The 24,388-nt window shown below is 43.4% G+C and overlaps 1 protein-coding gene across 3 annotated transcripts in view; it reads left to right on the top strand.

Annotated features, from left to right (window-relative positions):
* The first annotated feature begins 1,128 nt into the window (after positions 1 to 1,128).
* Positions 1,129 to 24,388, top strand: part of RNF145 (ring finger protein 145) — a 63,186-nt gene continuing 39,926 nt past the window's right edge. Inside the window, exons 1-2 of one of the 3 annotated variants that reach the window (XM_063447766.1) lie at positions 1,129 to 1,162; positions 18,372 to 18,584. In XM_063447766.1, coding sequence (XP_063303836.1) covers positions 18,401 to 18,584 — 184 coding nt within the window. In that variant the 5' untranslated portion in view covers positions 1,129 to 1,162; positions 18,372 to 18,400. Of the gene's footprint in view, positions 1,163 to 1,187; positions 1,394 to 18,371; positions 18,585 to 24,388 lie in introns of those variants that run through there. The other 2 variants (XM_063447764.1, XM_063447765.1) reach the window with 2 other exon arrangements.

Below are 24,388 nucleotides of genomic sequence, written 5' to 3'. Positions count from 1 at the left end.
ACACACACACACACAGACAAACACACAGGCAGATAGTCACACACACAGAGGCAGACAGTAATACACACAGACAAACACACAGAGGCAGACAGTAATACACACAGAGGCAGACAGTTATACACACACACGCAGACAGTCATACACACACACGCAGACAGTCATACACACACACAGACACACACAGGCAGATAGTCATACACACAGAGGCAGACAGTCATACACACAGACACACACACAGAGGCAGACAGTCATACACACAGACACACAGAGGCAGACAGTCATACACACACACACAGACAGTAACACACACACACAGGCAGACAGTCATACACAGACACACACACACACACAGGCAGACAGTCATACACACACAGGCAGTAATACACACAGGCAGAGAGTCACACTCACCTGACAATCACACAGTTACCTGTGGAGTTAATTGTGGAGGCAGTGCAGCTCCTGGTGACTGTTTGGTGGGGAAGCAGGGACTCCTTCCTGCTTCCCCTGCAGCAGTTTTCCGGCGCTTTTAGCTCCGCCCCCGCCGCACGGTAAGCTCCGCCCCCGCTGCAAATTTAAAAAAAAAAAAAATTTTTTTTTTTTTTTAAAATCGGCTGTGCGGCCGCACGGCGCCCCCTGCTCCATGGCGCCCTGTGCGGCCGCACAGCTCGCACACCCCTAAGGCCGGCCCTGAGTGACAGTTGACGATTGGGGGGCATAATCTTCACTTGTTCAATCAGGGGGACATAATCTTCATTTGACCCAGTATGTCTATAGATTCAAAGCAGACTGATAATAAAAATATCACTATAGAATCCTGACAAATTACACTTTACTGCTTTGTTTTCGCAGTAACTGCTCACTTTTCAGACTTTTTATCCGCAACATCACTAAGAATGTGCACTGCAAAAATAAAAAACGCTCATTATAAACGTGATAACCACGATGGAGAAACTAACATACAAAGAGTCAGTCTCTGCCTGGAAGCAGCTGGACACACAGTGTGAGTGGACCCAGCCTGGAATCTTGCCTGTATGAACGTTCCGAGCTGCCAGGAGGTGGGCGGCCCTGGCAGGATTATCGGGACTGCGCATGCGTCTTATCTTTCACTGTGGCCTTTCTGCGCGCACGCACCGCTCTGCGTTGGACTCCTCGAGCATGCGCAGTACGTCCAGTGTTTGTTATTGTGGGCGGGTTGTGCTCTGTGTGTGAGTGCGCGGACGGCCTGTCGGCTTGCGTGGGCCGCTGGTGTGGCCTGCAATCCCCGTTACACACCGGGGACCGAGAGCGAGTGTCTGAAACAGCCCTGTGCCTAAAGAGGGGATTCGTTCCCGGGGAGGAGGGCGCAGGCCCCGACATGGACTGTACCAGGCCCTGAGGAGCGGAGTGAAGGCAGGTAGAGGCTGTCACTGTGACCTAGTTAGCTGGTTTAGAGTAGTGTTAGCAGACCCAGTGCTCCATCTGTTATGGACCATTGCACACCCTGCTGCATGACGGGAATTGTAGTTCACAACAGCTTGAGGGCCAGCGATCAACTCTCCCTTCTTTATCAGATCTGGTATAGTGGGACTGTCAGTGATTGGGTTATTGTCACATTGAGATAAAGCATAGGAAAATTCCTATTGCTGACAGTTCTGTATGAAACTAGGGGTGGTAACTTATCATATAATTAAGAAATACTGCTCGATTGATACATCATGGGGTGTCTCTCTACAACAGCTGATAGTCTGCACACCCATGCTGTAAAGTATGGTTTGTTGTTTTATTTATTTTTAACAAGGAAGACTTCGCTGATGCCAATACTCCTGTCAATTCCCCTCCCAATGCTGACTTCAGTAATAGTATGTGAGTCAGTCCCTTGGTGTGTGCTTCTTGCATGCCATTATGGCATCACTAGGCATGGAGGACCTTTAATGGGTTAGGTGTGACAAGAGTGTCCAGCTATGGTGGTACTAAGCATTAATTGTCAGAGTATGAGGTGACTGGTGCTAACGTTGGTACAAAATCAAAAGCTTTCTTGAAAGTGGGCCTCTCTTGAAAGTGGGTCTCTTTACATGAGTGTTAAAAGGACACTATAGTCATCAAAACAACCTTGGCTTAATAAAGCAGTTTTGGTGTATAGATCATGCCCCTGAAGTCTCACCGCTCAATTCTGCACCATTTAGGAGTTAAATCACTTTGTTTCTGTTTATGCAGGCATAGCCACACTTCCACTGACTGTGACTCACATAGCCTGCATGAAAAGAAATGGTTTCACTTTCAGTCAGATGTAACTTACTTTAAAAGTTTATATTTCCTGCTCTGTAAATTGAACTTTAATTACATACCAGATGCTCCTGCAGGGTCTAGAAAGCTATTAAAGGACCGCTATAGGCACCCAGACCACTTCAGCTCAATGAAGTGGTCTGGGTGGAAAGCCTTGAGAATGTTTTCCTATGGACTGATTGAACGCGCGTGTGGCTCTTGCTGCGCATGCGCATTCAGCCAATGACATCCAAAGGAGGAGGAGAGTCCCCAGCGCTGAGGGAGCCTGGCGCTGGAGAAAGGTAAGTGATTAACCCTTTCCTCCAACTTCAGCCTGGCGGGGTTGGGGGCACCCTCAGGGCACTATAGTGCCAGGAAAACGAGTTTGTTTTCCTGGCACTATAGTGGTCCTTTAACCCCTTAAGGACACATGACATGTGTGACATGTCATGATTCCCTCTTATTCCAGAAGTTTGGTCCTTAAGGGGTTAACAGAGCAGGAGATAAATAATTCTAAAGTAAACAGTATTTTCAATACAGGAAGTGTAAACATTATGTTACTCTTTGTTGGAAGGCTGTGTAAGTCACATGCAGGTAGGTGTAACTAGGGCTGTATAAACAAAGTGATTTAACTCCCAAATGGCAGAGAATTGAGCAGTGAGACTGCAGCAGCATGATCTGCACACCAAAACTGCTTTATTAAGCTAAAGTTGTTTTGGTGACCATAGTGTCCCTTAAAGGTTATTTTTCAGGTTGGCTAACATAGATTCATTGTAACAATAGCATTTTTATTTTAAAATCAATTCCTTGTGTCAACAGCTTGGTATTTAAACGAGGAAAGCATGTTTCTCGCTGTCATTTACTTTTTTCGCTTTAGAGTTGTATATGCATAGGCAAGCCTCTAGAGTTTGGGATCTTAGGATAGATAACACTTATGATTTGTTGGAGAGCCACACTGAGTATCTCCAGTGAATTAGGAATTCTCTGTGAATCTATTACTATGATGCAGATTCCAGTGGGGCGGACAAAATCTTAAATCACCATCAGAGTTCTTTGCATATTTTATAGTGTTCAAGTAGAGATTGTAGCGGTATTAGTCCAGTGATGTAGACGTAAAAAACTGATTAGATTTGTATATTGTAATACTTTTTTTTATTGGACTAACAGAATTTTTTAATGACAAGCTTTCGGGAGAACCTCCCTTTCTAAAATCTAAAGCTTTAGACTTGAGAAAGGGAGGTTCTCCCGAAAGTTTGTCATTAAAAAATTCTGTTCGTGCAATAAATAGGTATTACAAAATATGAATTGGATCTGTTTTTTACATCTACATATTTTATTGGGTAGATGTTCTTCTTTCTTGAGCTCCCTTCATCTGCTAGAATCTATCTACTGTAGCATTGATGTCTATGAAGAATCTGTGCTGGAGCCCCCATAGGTCAATGCTCGGTATGTATAACTGTTATGGAATTTTGACAAAAGTTAATGGCGAACCCTTAGTCTTTTGGGACATGTTGCCAAGTAATCCCTACTTTGTTACATGTTTTGACTTCGTTGGAATTTCAATGCAGGGTGAAATCCAGATAGGCACACACAATAAGGACCCACACTGTGCCTCCAGCCCAGAGGCAACCACTCTCCCAAGATCAATAGTAGAAAAGATAGGACTAGTATGATATTCAAATGCAGCTTTTATTGGACAGGATAGAGTGTTTGCAGGCCTGTCCAACCTGCGGCCCCCCAGATGTTGCCGAACTACAACTCCCGTGATTCTTTCAATGAAACAGCCAGGGAATCATGGGCGTTGTAGTTCAGCAACATCTGGGGGGCCGCAGGTTGGACAGCCCTGAACTTTAAAGGATCACTATAGGGTCAAGAACACAAACATGTATTCCTTACCCTATAGTGTTAAAACCACCATCTAGCCCCCCCCTGGGCCCCTCATGCCTCCACAAATATAGCAAAATCTTGAACTGTATTCAAGCCTGAAGCTGTAGATCTGCATGATGTTTGCCTCAGAAAAACAAGCTGTCCGCTGACTTCATCAGAAGCGGTGGCCTGATCCAATCACAATGCTTCCCCATAGGATTGTCTGAGACTGACAAAGAGGAAGATCAGAGGCAGAGCCAGCATGATTCAAACACAGCCCTGGCCAATCAGCATCTCCTCATAGAGATGAATTGAATCAATGAATCTCTATGAGGAAAGTTCAGTGTCTGCATGCAGAGGGAGGATACACTGAATGTTTGGATGCATTTTAGGCAGCCATGACCTAGGAAGGATCTCTAACAGCCATCTAAGGAGTGGCCAGTGAAGTTATCACTAGGCTGTAATGTAAACACTACATTTTCTCTGAAAAGACGGTGTAATGATTCTACTCACCAGAACAAATTCAATAAGCTGTAGTTGTTCTGGTGACTATAGTGTCCCATTAAGGCAAAAGCTTGATAAAGGCTCTTTTCAATCACAAACTTTGTTATATCCTGTTCAATAACTTTTTTTTTTTTTTTGTACTATTGTATTTAAATTTCAGTCCAATTCCAACTCTGTTAATATGAGCATTTCATAAATATTTTCTTTTTATTAAATGCTCATAAATACATTATTCATAACTACTATAGTAGTTATTGTGCCAGGAGTGCTCTCTCCCCACTCTGGTGTAATTTAACAAACTGTTTTATATTGGTTTGATAACTTACTTCAGGCTTGCTGGGCACTTACAGATGCAGCTCATGCTTCCAGGATTCTCCTGCAGCTGGGCTGTGTTGATTGTCTGGGAGGGCCAGCTGTGCACTCTCATCCAATGAGCACAGTCCTGTATCAGCCATGTTTAACTGAGTAGAGCCATCTGGCTTTTCCTTCAGTAGAAGACAGGATTGTAGCGTGGACAAAACCGGTAATTTGTTACAGTGGGATGGCTCCAAGGTACTCCGCGCACCATAACTAGTACAGTGGGTTGTACTTATAGATAATGCATTAGACACATTATGCAAACAAATGCCTTTGGTAGCAATCAGACTCCATGTCCAGACCACAAAGAGGCAGCGTGTCTGTAAGGGATAGCTTGCTCTCCCCTCCCTCTTTGCATTAAATCACGTTAGAAACCTCTCCCCTCATGGGCTCAGAGTGTCTACGAATGTTGCGCGCATTCGCACTGAGCTGGCAAAAAGGTCCCTTTAAAGGCTTTTCTATAAGAAACCTTTGATTGGCTAGGGTGTGGAGATCAGTGCCAGGAGCTTTGCCTAGCGCTGCATTACAGGTAACATTACTTTTTTTTTTTTTTTTTAAACAGGCTTTAAATCTGTAGTAATTGCATTGTAAAGCAAATTTAGTTTAAAAAAAAAAAAAAGTGTCAAAAAGGATTGGAATTACACTTTAAAGGAACATTGTGTGGCTGTATGAAAAAGTGGAATAACACTTAAAGGAACATTCTGGGCATATAACAACCCCACAGACCAGTATCCTGCGGCCAACCACTCTGATACCTGTCCATCTGCTGCTCATATTCTTGAAAGAGGAAGCCTCGGATAGCCACTGATTGACTGAGAGCATGTGCAGGTGCTATCATCAAATCAGTGGCACTCCTATCCAATGCTCCCTCTTTCAAGAATTGGGTGTTGGATACTGGATTTTGGGGTTAAACTGTTAATTAATGATTTAATCCGTAAAGATGAGCCGGCGTCTGGGATCTCCTAGGAGCATCACTTAACTTTAATGAAGTTGTTATGGTGCCATAGTGTTGCTTTTATTTCTCTCTCTCGTGGTTAATGGGATATGTGCTGGCCCCTGCTATAGTTTCACCCAATGTATAAGATGAGTGGTACTGCTGAATAAGCTTATATCAGCTGCGTTATGGCTGCTATAAGATTATTCTGGTTGAGTTTTTTGTGATCCACGCTATCTCCTGAACATAATTGCTAATGCAACTCAAACATGGTGTGGTTACCATTAAAACCAGTTTTATTTTATCTTTTTGTTTCGGAACTGTCCTTATAAACAAACCACAGTGTGTTTGAAAAATGTAAAGGTCTGTCCGACATTACTTGAAACTGTTGCTGTTTTAGTGTGGATGAACAAAACCAAGGCTCTTGAAAGTTTTTGCTGGCACTTTTTGAATATAGAACACAAGCGTTTTTCTCTGGTGCCTATTAAAGTAATTCTTCTAGCATTAAAAGTAAAACAAATGTTTATGTAAAGAATAACTAGAACATGGACATGAGCACAGATAACAAGTAACAAGCACATGAGCACAAGTAACCAATCAGAGTGTACAATAGAGTATGTCCAGTCATCAGGCTCCTCCCAATTCCTCTTTCTTGATGCAGCCGACAGCCGCAGAGTAAACCATGTAAACAGGAACGCTAAAACGATAAATAGTTCAAAAGGAAGTCAACCATGTAAACGATGTGGGAACGTAGGCCATCCCTCGAGATATTAGTGAAGGGTTTTCACACTAGGAAAAAGGAGAGAGGTCGTGAAAGTATGGTCTCTTAGGAAAGAGAAAACAATACTTAATTACTTTAGCTGATATGTTTCCAATCAAGGTGTACAACCATAATCTGACAAGTCTTAAGTTATGAGTTAATGTGTGTAGTATCTGTAAAGGTAGTTGCAAGGAGAGGCCTGAAATGTAGATAATAAAATATTTAAGTCAATAGAGGTGTTGTGGGATACCTACCTAGTTGGGTTGGGTGTGTGTATTCGCGGGTGGGAAAATATTCGCTTTCTGTCTTTAATAAAATTTAGATTCGGTCACTGAGGTTAGAATAATCCCGAATTTTATGGCAAGACAGGAGGCTTCATATTTGCTGTTTTAAAGCGATGATATGATGGCATTAGATACATGAGGAGATTGTCTAAAATAGAAGGTTCTGAAGGTGGATTCTCTGGACCAATCTGCGGAGGTGAGGATCTCCGTTAGGGAGCCCCCAGATGTAAATGCAGACGAGGCGGCCGCGCCTCTTACTGAGTGAGCACCAAAACATGGGTTGATGCCAGCTAGGGTTAGAAGCCATTTGATCCAACGAGCAATCGTGGGACATGACACTGGCTTGTGAGGTCAAGCGTAGGACACCAGTAGGGGGCCCGTTTGTGGTCTAAGATCCTTGGTGCGGAGGATGTAGTGTCGGACGCAATTAGCTACGCAGAGCATGGGTTTGTCGTGAAAGTAAGGGTAGCTTACTGTAGATGAATTGGTTTTGGTGCGTCAGGTAATTGAGAAGTGTACTCCCGCTGGGGTAAAGCCCTTCCGTTCCAGGCTTCCATATGTTGAAGCCACCAGTGGAGTTCTAATTGGACTTAGTCTGTGAGAAAGATCTGTTGGTCGTAAGATGGTGAGCGATGTAAGAAGTGTGTTCTCAAACGTTGCATCGCCCGATAGTGTAGCGGGGCTAGGAATATTGCCTGGATTGAGGCAGAGAGTAATCTGATTGTGCGGGCTAAATCCCTGAGTCGGAGGTGCTGCGAGGTCAGCAATCTCTGGATGTCCTTTTTTATGGTTTTGATTTTTGTAGCAGGGAGTTGTAGGACTGCCTGAATAGAATCTATCTGAAATCCCAGAAACTGTACCGTCTGAGATGGATTTAGAGATGATTTTTGGAGGTTGATGATGAAACCCAAATTCTGGAGGAGGGCCGAAGTCATATCCGTATGGAGACGTAGAGTCTTTTTCTTGTGCCATAAGGAGGATATCGTCCAAGTATATGATGGACCGAATTCCTTGTGAACGGAGGAGCGCCATCACCGGTTTTATTAGTTTGGTGAAACACCAAGGTGCAGAGCACAGTCCGAAGGGGAGGCAGCTGACCTGCCATAGTGTCTTGCCCCAATTGAATTGGAGGAAAGCGCGATGTTCTGGCGTGATTGGTATCGTGAGGTATGCATATTTGAGGTCGAAGCGGGAGAACCAATCTCCCTCGCAGAGGATGTCTCGTAAGAGGTGGATGCCTTCCATCTTGAAGTGTCTGTATTTGATGAATTTGTTCAGTTCTCTCAGATTGATGACTGGTCGGAATTCTCCCGACTTTTTCTTGACTAAAAACATATTGCTGACGAAACCTCATTGGGTGAGGGCCTGTTCGATGACACCCTTGTTGACTAGGTTGTCGAGTTCGGCTTGAAGGGCTGTGGCAAACCTAGCCACTTCTGGACTGTAATATGGAAAGGTTGTCTGTACTATGTGCTGTGTGTATTTTCGCTATGTATACTGTGTGGTATAGGTAAATGTACTGTGTATCCATGCTATGGTAATTCGCATGCTAGCAGCCGTAAGCTACCAGCCTGCAAGTACTTCGTTCGACGAATATCGGCTATCCGGGCGATTCGTGGAACGAATGAGGGCTCCCCTGATAGACCACACACTTAGAGGCGTGTGGCGCTTGTTAACCGATTGCAACAATGTTGCAATCGGTAATTATGGGCTCTCCTAGGTGGCCGTCGTTCGGCTACCGACCATGCGGCGGTCGGCCATCTTGGATCGTCTATTTTTCAGCGGTGTTTGGTCGTCGAGCGCCTGGAACCGAAATCGGCTACTCGATGACCCGAACACCGCTGGACTTCCAGACCGTTCGGGAGCCCGGTATTTGGTAGGATCGTTCCCCTAGGTGCAATCGGCAGATTGAGGGGAACTTCCATGTATAATTGTATTTGTTGCGGCGTTCGGTTAGTTCAGATGGGAACTGAGCGGTATTCTCTCAAAAGATGCGCTCAGCCCCCAGTTATCTACCGAACGTTCGGTCACGTTAAACTACCGAATAAAACTCATAAACCGTATTTTAATGTAAATTGTCAGTTCTGCTGCACGAGGGGATAATCCACTTAATCGTCCATTTTAGTGGGAGTATCCTTCTCGTGCAGCAAAGCCTGTTGGGAGAATTATACTGCATGATGGGAGAAATCCCCTGAAACATCTGTACGGAAACCCCTTGCATGGGGAACTGTATAAATATGCAAGCTTGTGAATAAAGCCAGTTAGTTGACTCCCAAACTGTGTTTCGTCCGGTTATTGGGAGGATTGGGATATTGCCTTACTTTTCAGCGCTGAATGTGGATTTACCTGTTATACCAGCGGAGATCGTGGATTTTAATATTGCACTCCGCTGCAAGGGCCATGTCGTCTATTTGAGACATTTTGAGAGGGGTAGGCAAGGACACCTGAATTGGATCCTCTGTAAAGTCTAGGTGGAAGCCGGATACGGTTTGAAGGATCCACGGATCCTGCGTGAGTCGGTACCACTGTTGGGGAAAAATGTATTAATCAGCCTGCTATAGGTACATGAGAAAAATGAGAGTCCCTTACCTGTAGGAGTGCGACCGCGGAGGGAAGCAGATCCGCGTCCTCTAATGGATCCATGAGAGGGGAAGAAGTGCTTGTGGTGGAAACGGGTATTGCCCGAGTTCCAATGTTCGGAAGGTCGAGGCCTATAGCCTGTAGAGGCAGCTCTGCCAGCCGTCCGGACTCTGTAATGGCTGGCTCTCCCAGAAAAACGCTTGGGCCTAAATACCTTGCATAAGGAAGATTGCGCTTTTGTAAGCGTAGTGAACACAGCCACGTGTTTACTTAATTCTTTAATGAATTTGTCTCCAGAAAGCATACCTTGTGCCTCAGGGCCAAGCTCTTTAGTGCCTAATTCGGCGAGCTTTGAATCGATTTTATATAAGGCGGCTTTCCGTCTTTCAGTTGACATGGAAACATTTGCGTTGCCTAGTAGGCATAATGCCCTCTGTGCCCATTCTCGCACCATATGTGCGTCCAAAGTGCCACTTGCCAAAGCCTCATCTGTGATAGTGAAAATCTGGATAAGCGGTCCCGCCATATCCATCATTTTATCTTGTGTGGCCTTCAGGCCTTGTTCCAAACCCTTACGGGGGTCTTTTCCTGTCTTGTACAGGAAGGTGACGAGTAAGGGATCGAATTCTGGGGTAACCGCCACTTTGTCTGGGATAACGGGTCGTGGGCATTCTGCCCTTAATTTAGCTCTCACCTCTTTTTCCAGTGGCTTACGGAGCCACATCCTGCAAAACTTAGCTATGTGGTCTGGTGGGCTCCACTCTGCGGAGCGTGGGTGTTTGACATACCTAGGGTCGAATAGGGGGCGGCCAGAGGTATCTAGTAAAATATCCTCCGATATGTTTTGGTTAGGATCAGAGGTTTGGAGTTCATTTTGGTGGGGTTCATGGGAGGGAAGGTCCTCTTCCGAATACCCTGCGGAGTATTCATCCAGTACCTGAAGTTGCAGGTTGGAATTTGAACCCTCTACCTGAAAGGGATAATCTAGGTCAGGGGTAGGCAACCTTCGGCTCTACAGATGTTGTGGACTAAATCTCCCTTGATGCTTTGCCAGCAATATGGCTGTAAAAGCATTATGGGAGATGTAGTCCAAAACATCTGTAGAGCCGAAGGTTGCCTACCCCTGATCTAGGTGCTTTTGCTGGTGCCTTGCCCTTACCGGGTCTAGCACTATTGCCCTTCCAAGGGCGTTTGCGGGGGCATTCGTCATGGTCTGAGCCTTTTGACTCTTCAGAGTCTGAGAGGTGAACAACAGGAGCCCTAGGGGCAGACCTTGAGTGTTCGTTAAAAGCTGCCAAAGCTTTTGGAATGGAGTCTGCAATGGCGTTATACAGCCAAGCTTTGAGCTCTGCAGAGACTGGTGGTTCCGCAGGCAAATCAGACATATTAAGAGAAGTGGGGTCACCACAAGAATAAATATATATGTATTTTTTTTTTTTTTATACATAATATAAAACTCAAAGGCAGTGGACTTGATCAAAACGCAAAGCGTATATATCAAAACTTTGAATTGCTAGTAAGCGTGGGGGTCACCATAACCAAAATTAATACTATATGTAATGAGGGGGTCACCCTCAGGAGACAGTTAAAGGGGGTCACCCTTTATATGAGGCAGAACTGTATAATATAGAGGGGGTCACCCTCTTCAGTGAGGCAAATATTAAATTAATATAGAGGGGGTCACACTGAGTAATGAGGCAAACAGCTTTCTTGAGGTATAGAGGGGGTCACCCTCTTATGCAAGGTTTTAGTAATCTGTAATAAAACAGAGTAGATACACTTTAATAATATTGAATAAAAGTTTAGTTTGTTAAATTGCTGTCAGAAAAAAAACTTTGAATGCACTTACCTAAAACTACCAATAGAGACGCTGGAGAGAGAGAGACTCCTAGCCGTCCAGACGTTCCGGTCTGATGGAGGAGGAAAAGAGCGTGAAAAAAGCCCGCCGAGAAACGGCCGCGGGAGGAAGGAGTCGTCGCTATGGTGACAGGTAAGGGGCCGGGATCGCTCTCACAGATGGAGGCGGTGATATCGCCGAGGTTGGCAACCGGCCAGAAGCCGATCAGATCTCGGCTTCTGGCCGCATGAAAGTAGTTTGTGTAAAGTGCCTCTGAGTTTGAGGCAGAAGGTAGCGCACACACTGGGGATTAAAAGGAACCATAGGTCAGAGAAAAAAAATCTATAAAAAAATCCCTCTAAAGACACAGTCCATTAAAGGGGAAAGGTCCTAAAGTAAATATTGTTAAAATATCACCAATTTATACATTAGGTCAAAACAATAAGGTATATTAAATCAATGTAGATCTATCAATACTAGACTGTAATTGGAATAGACTCTCCTGGGAGGCTAAGCAGCAAAGAGAGAGGAATTGGGAGGAGCCTGATGACTTGACATACTCTATTGTACCCTCTGGTTAAATTATTTTACTTACTGTGAACTGTTTCTTTGCTGCTGGGAGTTACAGTAAAGAAAGTAAAGCAAATATGAAGCCTCCTGCGGAAGTTATCTTATCTAGGTGGTAACATGTAAGAATTATTGAGTTTAACTATCTTGTGCTGTGGGAGAGATGATGAAATTTTATATTTCTCCTGCAATAGCATTTGCAAGTGCCTTTTATTATACTTCAGGGTAGTAATCTGAAGGTTAGTGTGCTTGTCTGCTGAGGGTGAGGTAATACCGGTTATATTCCACAGTGGTTTTTATTTGTTTGAAATTGCACCCAGTAAAGAAGAACTGCTTTACTAAAGACTGTCTGGCACTACTTGTTTCTCTGCGTTATTTTGGCAAACTTCTAATGTTCTCTTTTAGCCAAAAGTTGATCCTGCCTTAAGTCTACTAAAAATGCATATGTCTGGTGTCTAAATTGTGGAGAGTTGTTACACTCGTGGTCATCGATCAAGTATAAAAAAAAAAAATGTAAAAAAATGTAGTTCTTAATATTTAAAAAAAATAAAAAAAAAATTCCCCATTGTACACCTCTGCTGGTGCATTTTACTTTCAAAAATCGCTACTGCATTTCCAATTTGCATACAAATGAAAATTTGTAGTAATGTACACACACAATTTTGGACACCAAAGTAAGTTGTGTTTAATGCTATTTCTGTTTGCATTAAGGGGACAATATATGCACCATAACTGCTTTAGTGAGTTATGGTGCGCCATCCCCCAGTTTTATCCAAACCATTTTAAAGCAGTTTAACAGAAACTCAACCCAAAACATGGGTTCTTCATGGTACCCACTTGCCTGTGTCATCAGCAACTTTGATAAAGTGGAAGTCATACATTTTTCCATTGGCAATTATATGGGGCTGTAATGCTAAATTAACCAGAAATCAGTGCTGAAACAGCTGAAAAGACCAACTAAATCAATCTGTCAAAATTGTAAGTAGGCTGGTCTCCTACACTCTAATTTACCGAAAAGACAGGCACGTTAAATGAATGGGGATAAATGAGGTCCTCCAATGCTGTAGCTGATGCAAGCAGGGTTATTCAGGCTTACTGCAACCACTGGGACCACATCATTGATTTGAAGTGGTTTTGGTGGTAGGATCTTGAAACACTGCACAATCAGATATTTTTTGTAATTGTGTGCTGGGGGCTAGTTGCACCCCCAGCACATGGGACAATGGAAACCCAGAACTCTGTTCAAGGCTGCCTAATGTCAATTCTGTGCATATTTTGTCACAAGACAACAGACGTTAGTCTTCCTCTTGCAGGCAGAGTGTCTGCAAAAGGAAAGCTAGCTCTCCCTGCCTGTGGGTTCTCCCTCCATTGCATGAATTTTGTTTTCCTTTTAATAAAAACGCAGTCCTCCTTCCCACTCCCCTGCACCAGCCTAGAGCACATGCATGCGCTCTGAGATGGCAATTGATCTAGTAGAGAAGCCTGTGATTGGAATGTGCGGGGCATGGAAATCGACACCGGCAGCTTCACCCGGCGCTGAATAAATTTTTATTTTTTCGAATTGATTTGAATGCAATTGGAGTGGGGGGACCTTATGCGTAGTACCCAATAGGACGTTTTACACAGGAAAGGTCCCCATGCCTAAAGTGTTTTTTTTTTTTTTTAATTCTTTATTTTTGTCGTGCGGGTGATTACAGAGCATTGTCATGCGCCACAACAGCGTTTGTTTACTTAAAGTTACATATTGATTAAACAGTGGCATGATAATCTTGCACAATTTTTCTTTTTTGTAAAACATGCTAAGCTAAGTAGTTTTGGTTAAACGATGGCAATCTATTTGATATCAGGTTAGCTCGAAAACGATTATTACAAGGCTAGGTAAACAGGGTTAAACTTTAAGGTTGCTAATAATAAAACAGGCTTATATGAATCGAGAACATAGTGAGGGTTGAGCAGGCTCATACTAGTTATGCTATTTTAAGAGGCAAACAGGTTGATACAATCGGTGAGATATTCATAGTTAAACAGGCTTGTGCTAGGCGGCACATCGATCAAATTAGTTATTAGGTGATTGCCTAAGTATAGGTTAACCCGCTAGGATCACAGTGCGTCTACTCAGGACTAAATTATGCAACAGGCAAAGTACATCAGGTATAACAGTGTTAAATTTTCAGCTTACAAATTAATGGGAATCAGAACTGCATAAAACAAAACATAAGTGTCAGCGTCGCTTATTATATATTCCCATGGAAAGACTGTCACATTTTGATATTATATAAACACGGTAATACAGGTTGGGTACAACTATTGCTGGAGATTAATGAGGAAATACGTTTGCTGTGCCTCTTGCCAGATATAGCTAATTCAGTTAACGTGTTATTGACGGCATAATGTAAGCTTGGTAGTGTAGCACAATTATAAAGAGATGCGTGTGCTATGCTTTTTATCAAGGACTCTTAGTAAAGTAAACATGGTATATGGTACAAGCAAAGTTAGAATAAGTAACGTTGTTGATCACAATGGAATGAACAGGCTTGCATCATTAAACATACACACGTACAAACATGTAGAAATAGGCTGATGAGAGTAAGAAAAACATGGATGAGCAGACGTGGATTGACAGTGTAGTGGAAATGTCAGGCTTATGGGTCACCTTAGGACACAGTCCGCTATGTTGGGGGTGTTCACGGTTTTGGGGACCCCATAGGGGGCAAGTCCAACTTCAGCATTGTCGGTGCGAATCCCCCGGGTGCCAGTCCGGGTGCTATGCTCACTTACTGGCTGAAGCGCAATTCACGGCCGGCTCGTCAGCCGACTCCCCTGCGCGGCTGTGAGGATGCTGGTGCTTGCGAGGAGATTGCAGACGCTTGGCCTCTTTGCCTTCCTCCTGCTCTCTCCGCTTTGCTGGGGTGGTTTCTCCGAGTGTCTGTAGGGCTCGCCCGAGATCTTCTGGGAGCCACTGGCCCAAGGGTGTGTATGGGAATGACCTTCTTGCCCCGGGTCTGTGTGAGGTCTTGCATCCGTCGGCCACAAACTCTGTGCGTGGTGCAAGCAGAGTTTCCTCCACGTGGGAGATTAATAGAGGGCTTGGCAGTGTGCTTGTGCTTGCGCTGCTTGGGTCTCCATTTGTGTGGTTGATGCGGTCGGGTGTTCCCCAGTCGGACCTTCAACCCGGGTGGGCTCTGTGGCTTGGGATTAATTGGGGGCAATGTCGCTGTGCCCAAGGACTTTCCCCTCACCTCCCTCCGTCCGTGGCTCTGCTCACCATTGATCTGTGGGGTGGTCAGTGCGGGCTGGGCTGTGAGATGCCTCTCCCAGAACTGTTCCCAAAAGCGGTTGAAGCTGTCCTCTATGCCTCGCATGGTGTCTTGGTGCAGCCTGTTGTGTGTGAGCAGTGCCTCCGTTTCAGCCGCCATCTTGGGTGCTCCGAGCTTAGGTGCGTTGCTGTTTTGCTGTTTGTCTTTAGGCAGGTCGATTGCTCCAGACCTCCAGCACGGACCGTGATATCCCCCATCGGTCCAAAGGGGGGGGGTAGGTGGTGAGTATATAGAGGGGTCGGTATGCGCAGGTGCCGGTGCGGAGAGCGGCCGCCTCTCCCCGGCCTCATGGCAGGTAGGCCCCATGCTGTGTGTGTGGGTTCCCGGAGGTTGTTTGTTTGGATTTTGGTCTCGCTGTGTTCCTCCGGGGGTGCCCGTCGTCGCTGTCACCTTCCAGGCAGCATGTGTGCCATTATTCTGGGGTTTTACCCCTTGTTTCGGTGGTTTGTGCCAGGAGCTGGGGTATAGCACGTCCATCCAGCCCGGAAGTTAGCTCCGCCCCCCATGCCTAAAGTGTTAAAGTAACATTAAAGTAAAAATTGTAAGGAAGTCAAAGTTCCTGCTTCCCTGTAAATTTTACTACTTCTCCTGGGATAGCCCATGGCACACTTATTAAATAGCGTAGGTCCTCACATTGTTGTCTATTGGATATAGCTGTTAGTGAATTGAGACCATTTATGTAATTAGCTTTTATATTAAAACAATCTCAGCTTGAGTTTAATTAATCGCTAAACTAGCTATATGGTGCCTTTGGAAGTGGTGAGGGTAGGTGGAGAATGTTGCTTTGTCTGGTTTATTTTTAACCATATGTTTATCAGTGAATCTGAGCATACTCAATATAGAGGGACCATATTATAATAAAACAAACTAGATTTGTTTTTTTACATATCTATATCAAAGTACAATCAGACATTTAAGGCAGTATATCTCTGTCTAAGCTCATGCTACAGGTCGTTTATTTCCAGATTCTAAATAAAAGTGGTTTGTTAGGCCATATGCCCATGTGGGTTACAAATGCCAGTTGACCTAAAAGGGACACTCCAGACTTTAGCTTGTTGAAGTGTTGTATGTGTAAAGAGTAGGAAGTCTGTGATTGGACAGTCACAGAAAGTCTGGGCGGGGTTAAAAGTGGAGGGCTTGCAAAGGCAGAAATGCAGCTTATGCAAACTGTTTTTAGATATAACTCCAATAGATAGATAGATGCATAATTACATTTTCAGGGGAGATATATCTGCTAAATAGTGATTTATTTTATTTGATCAGTGGAGTGTCCCTATAAAGTAAGTTTGTTTCTTTAAAGAGGAACTGTAACTTCTCTGGGAATTTATACCATTGAATAAAACATTGAAAATTACATTTAACTGTGTTTACTTTTTAAATAAGACACTGTTTTCTTGTAAATTCATACTAAGGATTTAGCAAATGACAACATCTAAACACTAGTTCAGGCAAGGACAGAACTTGAGAAAGGAGCTTGTGAAATAGAAATATCTTTTAATTTTTCCTCTAAGTCGAATGCCAGGTGCAAAGGACAGAGCTTTTAACAATGATTGACCCAGTAATTAAAGTACATTCCTCCCCTCTGCTTGGGAGATAATTTAGTTAATCTTTGTATCAGCTCATTTATCTCCAAGCTAAAATATATACTTTTTCACATTTATTATAACTTCAAAACTATGCATGGGATTTCAACACAATCAATCAATTCATGGGAACGACATATCCAAAAATGGCACGAATTGGACCGGGGTTAGTAAAAAAAAAATGTGGATATGACCGACTGTTCGTATATTTGTATGCCCAAAATAGTGCCATGATTTCAGTCACTGCGGCTGGTCTATTTTCCCTGTTGTATTAGCTGTAAAATGCACGAACGGAACTGTCCCTCATTGGATGTAGATTGTTCGTATGAGGAAACCCACGAATTAGCGCTCCGTTCGTATGTTTCTAGTTGAACGCACTGAAGGTGGAAGTTCAGCGGTGTTCGTGAAAAAAGGTAGCCGAAATCAGTTCCACGTGGTCGACGACCAAACACCGCTGAGTGTGTTCGACTAAACAAAATGGCCGCTGCCACGTGTTCGTACAAACTAACGCCGACCACCCTGATAAACCATTAGAATGTTGAGGTGTTTGCGGTTTGCACAGGTCAATAGGGTTAATTGGTGCCACACTCCTGTGCTGGGTGGTCGGTCGTTCGACAAAATATTCGGTAAATGAATGATTATGGCCAAATGCACGATTAATCCATTTTAGTGAAGGAAACCACACGAATAGTCTCAGTTCTTATGCAGCACATATATAGCTTAACAAGGGGTTTTGTTACACAAATTCTCCCAGGAACAGAGGGGCAAACACTAAAACATAAAAATAATCCAAAACATCATAAAAATATACAGTATTTTTACATAACATACATCCCCCCAAATAGCCCTGATCTGAGCACCCAAGCTCTCCAAATAGCGTTCAGATCCATGCAGTATATGGGAAACGCCACTGTGTTAAAGTTCTGACCAGCCCCACACACATAGTCTTATACGTCACAGGAGGTATGAGAGAGCAGGGGGAAGGAAGGCGTAGGTATGAGCGAGCAGGGGACGGAAGGATGGGGGAGGTATCAGCGAAAAGGGGACGGAAGGATGGGGGAGGTATGAGAGAGCAAGGGGACGGAAGGATGGGGGAGGTATGAGAGAGCAAGGGGACGGAAGGGTGGGTGAGGTATGAGAGCAAGGGAAGGAAGGATGGGTGAGGTATGAGAGCAGGGGAAGGAAGGATGAGGGAGAAAAGAAGGAAGAACTTGATGATCAAATGGACCAAGAGTTCCTTGAAAAAGCTTCTAAATGTCGTTTTTTTTGTTGGTTTTTTTGGCATATTTCATATTCTCGGTTGGTGCAGAAAAAGGAGGTTGGTTGGTAGTGTGTAACTAGATACATATCTACTTCGTAACCTGGCTGCAGCATTTAGTGTCATTTTTCCTGGAAGCTTGAGATAATGGTAATTGCAGAATGATTAACATGTAGAACTAGAACTGGCTAAACATGTAGATCTATACAATTTGTGCCAATTAGGGTGCCTTTTATTTTTGATAGTTTTGTGACCATCACTGTTTTTCTTGTCAATTTTCCAGGTTGATTTGAACTTATTACTAAGGGAAACATGGGGGCAAAAGAGAAATTGGAAGCCATGCTTAATGTGGCACTTCGTGTACCAAGCATCATGCTCTTAGATGTCTTGTATCGATGGGATGTAAGCTCCTTCTTCCAGCAGATCCAGAGAAGTAGCCTGAACAACAACCCACTCTTTCAGTACAAGTACCTTGCTCTTAATATGCATTATGTTGGTAAGTTGTTGTTTTTGTTTTTTTTGGTTTTTTTTTACAGAATATTCTTTTTGTATTTCCAGTTACTTATGTTACCTCCTTATTTTATTGAGTATATTGGTTTAAACCCCGTTAATCGTGGTCAGATTGTCTGCATATGAAGTATAAATTATCCTTCTTAGGTATTCTTTAGATATGTAAAGTGAGGCTGCTAATAAGAATAAAAGAAGTGGCTATTCATCCACTTTTTCTACATGTAATTTAAAAGCTGTGAGGTTGATATTGTTTGCAGAAAAAAATTATATTGATAACAAATTACCAACACGTACCTTTTACACATTTCCTTCTGTGTAAGTGCATACATATTTTTCTGGTCAAATGTAAATAATATAGTTTGTTTACAAGTTTGTTGTGGTGTGACAAAACTGATAAACGTGTTGATCTGAATAAAGAGGGCGCACCTACAGAAATTAATTTATTTTTATAGGGAGTATTGGGTGGGATTCCTAGGGTCAGAAATATGCAGGATAATCACTTCAACAATTATTTTCTCATGTGTGATCGGGGACCAGAGGTGCATGAAAGGATTAAGAATAAACAAAATGTGTGCATGCAGAACCAACAAGCGGATAGGCCTGAATACAGTGGGAAATTTATTAAATCCATCTGTAATTGCATCGAAATAGTAATTGACTGTCAACTTAGTGGCTTGACCCATTCGCTGACTGTTTGTGGGATCTGTGTTTTGAATTCTACTTTGCCCATCTTCTTTAATGTGTTGGCAGAAAAGGAACTAAAGGCTACCTGTCTAGTTTCAGTATATATGTTAATTTTTACTAGGTCCATTTCCTATGCCCAGGGAAATAACTAGTGTTATATGGTTGAACTGAATCCTCATGTTTGTTTGCTGAGAGAGGTGATTGTAAGTAGCCTTATAAAAGCCAGTGCTGCTAATCTCAGCTCGTTACCTGTATAAAAGACACCTGTCCATAGAAGCAATCAATTAGATTCCAAACTCTCCACCATGGTCAAGACCAATGAGCTGTCCAAGGATGTCAGAGATAAGATTGTAGACCTACACAAGGCTGAAATGGGTTACAAGACCATCGCCAAGCAGCTTTCTGAGAAGGTGACAACGGAAGAAACGCAAAATAACTGTCAGTCTCCCTCGGTCTGGTACTCCATGCAAGATCTCACCTTGTGGAGTTTCAATGATCATGAGATCAGTAAGGAATCAGCCCAGAACTACACGGGGGATCTTGTTAATGATCTCAAGGCAGCTGGGACCATAGTTGCCAAGAAAACAAATGGTAACACTATGTCGGGGGCTGAAATCCTGCAGCGCCCTCAAGGTCCTCCTGCTCAAGAAAGCTCAGGTATGGGCCAGTCTGAAGTTTGACAATGAACATCTTAATGATTTAGAGGAGAATTGGGTGAAAGTGTTGTGGTCGGATGAGACCAAAATCAAGCTCTTTGTGCATCAACTCAACTCTGCATTTTTGGAAGAGGAGGAATGCTACCTATGACCCCAAGAACACCACCCCCCACCTTTTTAAAAAATTCTTAAAATGGTCAACCTTAGATTATGTCTGTAGCAATATGACTGCCGCTTCTACTCCTAACATCTATTGATACATTCTCTCTTGGCTGCTACCTGGCTATTCAACAGCTCTACACATCCTGTTTTATTCTATTTCTTTTATTTTCTTTGGGGGATGGGGTGGTTTACTGATGTAGATGGGTTTAAATATAAAAATCTGTGTGCTTGTTTACATTGTATCGTATGTAGTACAGTAAATCCAGTTGCAGTTGTTTGGAATGTTCCATTTCATAAGTGCTCCCACAGCGCCAAGCCTGCTAGATCCAGGTGCTTTAAACTTCATGTAGTTCATAGAAGGCCACAGGTGCAAGCAGTGTTTTGCCAGTGTTTGATAGTCTAACCAATTCTCGACTCATGACTAGCAGGGATGTGAGAGAAGATACGTTTTTTGGATTGTAAAAGTACATTGAGCAATGATGTGCATACTACGCTATAAAGCTGTTTTTTTTTGTTTGTTTTTTTTTAATAAAAAAATATAAATATATAAATGTGTGTGTGTGTGTGTGTGTATATATATATATATATATATATATATATGTATATATATATATATATATATATATATATATATATATTTACACAAGCAAGTATATATTTTTTTTATATTTGTAGTGTGTGTAAATTATGTATATGTATGTTTTGGTGAGTCAGACGTTTGAGCTACATGTACATTTGTTTGTGTATACATTCACAAACTGACCTCTAAAGCACCCTTAACCCCTTAAGGACCAAACTTCTGGAATAAAAGGGAATCATGACATGTCACACGTCATGTGTCCTTAAGGGGGTTAAAGGGACAGTCTGAGCAAAACCTTAAATGTTGTGCCATGGTATCATTCCCCACCCATTGTAAGTAGTAAAACCATTTTCAAGAAAGGTTTGATTTCTTACCTGGGGTCTTCCAGGTACCTCTCCCTGCTTCTACTAATCACAATTAATGAATATGATTTTTTTTTTGTTTTCTTGTTTTGAAATTCTTTATTTTTACATGACCGGAACAGTGGCATAATATTCACATTTCGGCTTGCGCAGAAGCCCATATGCATCATTGTATTAAAAACCCATTCTAACCATGAGACTTTGTGTATGCAGTTAAATTCTCTGCGGACAGATTTCACCTTCCGTCAAGATTTTTATATTCTAGAAGCACGATTTCCGTACGTACTCTGTTGTATGTGCCTCTGATGCGTATTTTCGCACCGCAAGTATGTTGTCACATCCTCGGGTGCAGATCTGTCAGGTTGTTGTGTCCCTCGCCCATCTGCTCTCGCTACTTCTTGATCCAACTTTACCCCTCAGCGCTCCCCGGACCTGCCTAAATCTGATGTATGTGTTGCATAGGGGGGAGGGAGAGGAAGAGAGAGAGCAGAGCACACTCCTCGAGTGGGAATCGCCTGTGTGTCCATCAGGCCTACCCCCCAGGCCGCCGTGTCCACCTCCGTCTGTTCTGCGTAGGCCACCCCACTCCCCCTAAGTCGCCCCATGGATGAATATGATTTTTAAGAAAAGTACACCTTCCTGTGTTTTCACATAAACCCTTATGCAGAAAGGAAAAAAACAGATGGAGCTAAGGTGCAAGTGTTTGTGTGTTTTTATTTTTATATTCGGCTTGTGGGCTGATTCACCTTCTTTGCTGTTACATTTGGATTCAATGTTAAGTGACAGGGTTGTGATATTGCTTGTTAAGTCTGGATCGTGTCTTATACACAGTCTGCTTAGGTCCAACGGCATATGCATGAAGCTACTTGAATATACTCCCTATTCTGGGTTCATCAGGACAGGTGAACAGCCTCCTGTTCATGAGATCTCCCTACAGAAGCTGCAAACCCTGGGCATTTCCAGAAAATGAAGGAATATAATTTGCAGTACAGTATTCATCCTGGACTATCACTTTAATTGTGCTTGTCGGTACCACCCAAAAATTAGATGAATTCCTTGTTATGTAACTATCATAAACACACAAAGTGTTTATGGTAAAATGGCTCTCTAATGCTCAAAATATGCACTTTTCACAAACTTCTATTTCCTGCGTAAAGGAAGTTGTTAATGACCAATTGATCTCCATTTGCATAAATTCATATATACAATCACAAAAATGTCTGAAAGTTACATTTTGTAATCACCAAGCGTCTTTAGTTTATCACTTAACCGTTATAAAATGCCGATCTTAAGTACTCATCACAGCCTCCACAGTTTTTCAGATGTCTGTTATGTTATCTGCTTTCATTTTTAGATAATACCATAACTTTAAAGTCAACCTTACACATTTTTTTTGTAAATTGAAATTGATTGATTTGGGATAATGATCAGATGAATTAAGTCCCCCTAATGCTCCTTAAGCATCCTAAAATAAAGTGTTTGCACAGCTGTGGATAACAGAAGTTATCGTTACATTAGACCTGGGCCACTGCAATGTGTTCCACTAGTCTATGGTATCACTTTATATAGATAACAGAAACCTTAAAGGGACACTATAGTCACCAGAACTACAGCTTATTGTATTTGTTCTGGGAGTATAATCATTCACTTCAGGCTTTTTGCAGTAAACACCATCTTTTCAGAGAAAAGTTTACATTACATTACAGCCTAGGAATACCTCCACTCGCCACTACAGATGGCTGCTAGAGGTGCTTCCTGGGGCAGTGCTGCACAGTGTCTCCTCCCTCTGCCTGGAGTCACTGAACTTTCCTCATAGAGATGTATTGATTCAAAGTAACTCTATGAGGAGATGCTGATTGGCCAGGACTGTGTTTGGCTTGTGCTGATTCTGCCCCTGATCTGCCTCCTTGACACTCAGCCATCAGGAAATCATTGTGACTCGCTCAGAGATTCACTTCTGATTATGTCAGCCAAGCAGGCAGATCAGGGGCTGCAGATTAGAATAAAAGTAAGATTTTGCTATTTTTTGAGGGGGAAGGGGGTAGATAGTGGTTTTAACACTATTCGGTCAGGAACACATTTGTGTTCCTGGCCCTATAGTATTCCTTTGCGCTGCAGTTGATATGCCATTAATTAACTTTCTGCACCTTTTTTTTCTGTACCATAGTACCATTACCTGTCTGATATTGGACTGGCATTGGACTCTCAAGAAAAAAAACCTGATACCTATATTTGTAAAGAGCTACCAACTATAGAGCATTCTGCCAATTCTTGTAACTTATATGTCAAAAAAAGTGGTGCACAAGTAGTAATTAACCCCTCCCCGACTGCTGACGTATCAGGTCATCCGACAAAAATGGTCATTAAGGACTGCGGACATACCTGATACGTCCGCGTGTAATTAGAGCTCTGGAAGCGATCATGATCGCTTCCAGCAGCTCTAATGGTATTACAGTGATGCCTCCATGTTGAGGCGTCGCTGTAATGCCCCCTTCACTGCCGGGGGCCACCGGAGCTTACCGGGTGATCGCTCCCCCTGGAGCGATCACTTCCCGGTTGCTCTGCGTGGAGCCTGGCAGTTAGACAGAGCATTGGAAGCCTTCAGATCTCGTCTCTGTACCTAATGGCAGTCAGGCTACCTCTGGCGAGCACATGGGTTGTGCGGCCTCCCAAAGAAATGCCTCCCCACACCATTACTGACCCACTGTCAAACCGGTCATGCTGGAGGATGTTGCAGGCAGCAGAACGTTCTCCACGGCGTCTCCCGACTGTCACATGTGCTCAGTGTGAACCTGCTTTCATCTGTGAAGAGCACAGGGCGCCAGTGGCGAATTTGCCAAACGTCCTGCACGGTGTTGGGTTGTAAGCACAACCCCCACCTGTGGACGTCGGGCCTTCATTCCACCCTCATGGAGTCTGTTTCTGACTGTTTGAGCAGACACATGCAAATTTGTGGGCTGCTGGAGGTCATTTTGCAGTGCTCCTCCTGTTCCTCCTTGCACAAAGGCGGAGGTAGCGGTCCTGCTGCTGGGTTGTTGCCCTCCTACGGCCTCCTCCACGTCTCCTGATGTACTGGCCTGTCTCTTGGTAGTGGCTCCATGCTCTGGACACTATGCCGACAGACACAACAAACCTTCTTGCCACAGCTCGCATTGTTGTGTCATCCTGGATGAGCTGTACTACCTGAGCCACTTGTGTGGGTTGTAGACTCCGTCTCATTATACTACTAGAGTGAAAGCACCGCCAGCATTCAAAAGTGACCAAAACATCAGCCAGGAAGCATGGGAACTGAGAAGTGGTCTGTGGTCACCACCTGCAGAACCACTCCTTTATTGGGGCTGTCTTG

The sequence above is a fragment of the Pelobates fuscus genome, chromosome 3, assembly GCF_036172605.1.
Source record: "Pelobates fuscus isolate aPelFus1 chromosome 3, aPelFus1.pri, whole genome shotgun sequence".
In the NCBI taxonomy this organism is placed as follows: Eukaryota; Metazoa; Chordata; class Amphibia; order Anura; family Pelobatidae; genus Pelobates; species Pelobates fuscus.
Note: the sequence above shows the minus strand (reverse complement) of the source record. Positions and strands in the feature narration are given on the sequence as shown.